The 2,987-nt window shown below is 56.7% G+C and overlaps 1 protein-coding gene across 1 annotated transcript; it reads left to right on the top strand.

Annotated features, from left to right (window-relative positions):
* The first annotated feature begins 376 nt into the window (after positions 1 to 376).
* On the top strand, positions 377 to 2,413 carry LOC105571251. The gene has a single exon (XM_012028717.1). It carries the CDS (start codon positions 377 to 379, stop codon positions 2,411 to 2,413), a length of 2,037 nt encoding a protein of 678 aa, XP_011884107.1.
* The last annotated feature ends 574 nt before the right edge of the window (positions 2,414 to 2,987 follow it).

Consider the following 2,987-nt stretch of genomic DNA (forward strand, 5'->3'; position numbering starts at 1 on the left):
AGACACGGCGCAAGTGGACACCGCTCATATGCACACGGTGAAAGTTGCACACCGAAAAGTTGGACACGGCACAAGTGAACACCGCTCATTTGCACACGGTAAAAGTTGCACACGGAAAAGTTGGACACGGCCAACATTATGGTGTGAAACTTTTCTGTGTCCAAAATTTCTGTGTCCAAATGAACCGTGTGCAATATTCCGTGTCTATTTGCACCGTGTCCATTTGCACAGTGTCCACTTGTACTGTGTCCAAGTGAGCCACTCCCGATGTCTACACGCGAACGGAGGATAGCTATGTGGCGATTAAAACAAAGATTTCGTCATTACTACCTCGGCAGATAAACGGCAAGATTCGGTCGCAATCACTGCGCCGATTATGCGACAGATCCAATTACCCAAAATAAGCCTGCCTACCTTTTCGGGAGGTCAATTGGAATGGGAAGGCTTCCGAGACTTGTTTCGTTCACTAGTGGGCGACGTGACGGACTTACCACCCGTTCAAAAGCTGCAATACTTGAAAGCCAGCCTAACCGGTGAGGCGGCGGCAATCGTGGCCAGTGTGGAACTCAATGATAAGGGTTACGAGTTGGCGTGGACAGAATTAACCTCACGCTATAATAATAAACGAGTATTGCTCTCGACCCATATGCGTGCGTTTTTGAACAGTGCCGCGATAGCAAAACCTTGCTCTACGGAGATCAAACGCTTGATCAGTGACGCGCTTCGGGCACGCCGCGCGTTCGCATCTCTCGAGCGACCGACGGACGACGACTGGTTCGTCCACATCACGGTAGAAAAATTGGATTCGTCCACGCGCCTCCTATGGGAGGCCTCTCTGCAGACCAGTGATGAGTTCCCGACCTTTAGAGAGCTGCAGGACTTCCTGCACACTCGCATCCGCGCCCTGGACGCGGCCACCCCCAAGCCGTTGCCTGTGTCGGCCGTGGGCTCGAAGACTCCAGATCGCAAAGGCAAGGTAAACGCGCTTGCGACCTCCGCCTCAGAAGAGCGGAAGGCATCCAAGCGCTGCTCGCTGTGTCAAGGTAACCACGCTTTCAATTATTGTCCGCGCTTCGAGGCTCTTTCGGTGCCCCAACGACGGGAGCACGTGAAGAAACAGGGAGCTTGCTTCAACTGCCTCAGGTTGAAGCACGGTGCGTCGAACTGTCCCTCCGGCTCGCGCTGCTTGCGTTGCCAAGGGAAGCATCATACTATGCTTCATAACTCTGATGAATCCTCTCCCGCTAGCACAGATACCAGCGAGGGCGTCACGACCACGGAGTCCCAGGCCAAGCCGAAGGACGCCCCGTCCACATCGGCGATACAGTCAAACGTAGCAGCCTTGACGGCGACCTCGAGGCGGCAGATACTACTGTCTACCGCCCTGGCGACGTGTCCCAGCGCCGATGGGAAGTCAGTGGTCATCCGCGCGCTTCTCGACTCGGGATCCGAGGCGACATTTGTAAGCGAGCGCGTGGCTCAGGCGCTGAGACTGCCAAGACGGCGCGTCCGTATCCCTCTCTCGGGAATACAGGTAGCGTCCTCGGGTGTGGTCTACCACTCGGTGGCCCTCACGCTGGGCTCGCCTCGAGATGCAGAACTGCAGGTCAGATTGCCTGCAGCCCTAGTACTGCCAAAACTGACTTCGACGCTGCCGTCGCGCAGAATGACGCGGGGTGACTGGCCTCACTTGGACGGGTTGGCTCTTGCCGATCCTCGATTTGATCAGCCCGCTGGGGTGGACGCGATCCTCGGAGCAGACGCTTATGGGATCCTCCTAAGAGAAGGACTGAAGATGGGACCGGCGGGCGCCCCCTGCGCACAGGCGACCGCACTGGGTTGGGTGCTCATGGGCCAAGCGTCAAAACCCGAACCGACGACCGCGGACCAGAGTGTCTCCGCGTTACACGTTGCGACGGCAGACGTGGATCTAAATCGAGCCTTACAGCGGTTCTGGGCGCTGGAGGAGTTGGAGACCGCTCCGATTCCGACGCCAGAGGACGACTACTGCGAGTCGCTTTTTGCGACCACGCACACTCGCGATACGCGTGGGCGTTACACCCTACGCCTGCCTCATCGCCGGGATCCACCACTGAAATTAGGCAACAATCGCCGCGAAGCGCTCAACATATTCGTCCGATCTGAAAGCAGATTAAGGCGTAACCCGTGCATTCGAAGGATGTATACGGACTTTATGGACGAATACAAAACACTGGGCCACATGGAACTCATTCCGGCTACGGAACAGCATCGCGAAGATGCGTACTACTTGCCGCATCACGCGGTCTTCAAGACCACGGACGAAGAGACTAAGATACGCGTGGTATTTAACGCTTCGCATCGCACGCATACCGGAGTTTCTCTCAATGACCCGCTCTCGCAGGGCCCAAACTGCAGTCGGAGCTCTGGCTGATATTGTCGCGCTGGCGTCTCTATCGCTACGCCTTCACGTCCGATATCGTTAAGATGTTCAGACAGATCCGTGTGCACCCAGAGGACGTCGACCTTCAGCGCATCCTGTGGCGCTCCGATCCCACGGCTGAAGTGCAGGATTTCCGTCTGACGACCGTGGTCTACGGAACATCCTCGGCTCCCTATATGGCATTACGCACGCTCAAGCAACTTGCGGATGATGAACGGGCCGCCTATCCTCTTGGGGCCAACGCGATTGACTCACAATCTTATGTAGATGACATTCTTGCAGGTGGCCACACTCTGGAAGATGCGATGGAGGTTCAGCGTCAGCTGGTGGCGCTCCTCGCAGCGGGGGGGTTCCAGCTGAGCAAGTGGGCGGCGAACGCTCCGGAACTGTGTCCGGATGGCCAGGCGAGCGAGAAGCTGTTTCACGCTCGTGAAGGAGTGAGCACTCTAGGCGTACTGTGGAGCCCATCCGCTGACTGCCTTTCGCTGCGTGTTGCCCCCCGTTGAGTTCTAACGCATCCACTAAAAGGACAGTTCTTTCTGTCGTCGCGCGACTCTTTGATCTC

Source organism: Vollenhovia emeryi, unplaced genomic scaffold (genome assembly GCF_000949405.1).
Source record: "Vollenhovia emeryi isolate VEMERY1.0 unplaced genomic scaffold, V.emery_V1.0 DF940964.1, whole genome shotgun sequence".
NCBI classification, from domain to species: Eukaryota; Metazoa; Arthropoda; class Insecta; order Hymenoptera; family Formicidae; genus Vollenhovia; species Vollenhovia emeryi.

Bases quoted from the DNA above. Each gene is read 5' to 3' on its own strand.
- LOC105571251 (XM_012028717.1), top strand. From the start codon at position 377: ATGCGACAGATCCAATTACCCAAAATAAGCCTGCCTACCTTTTCGGGA.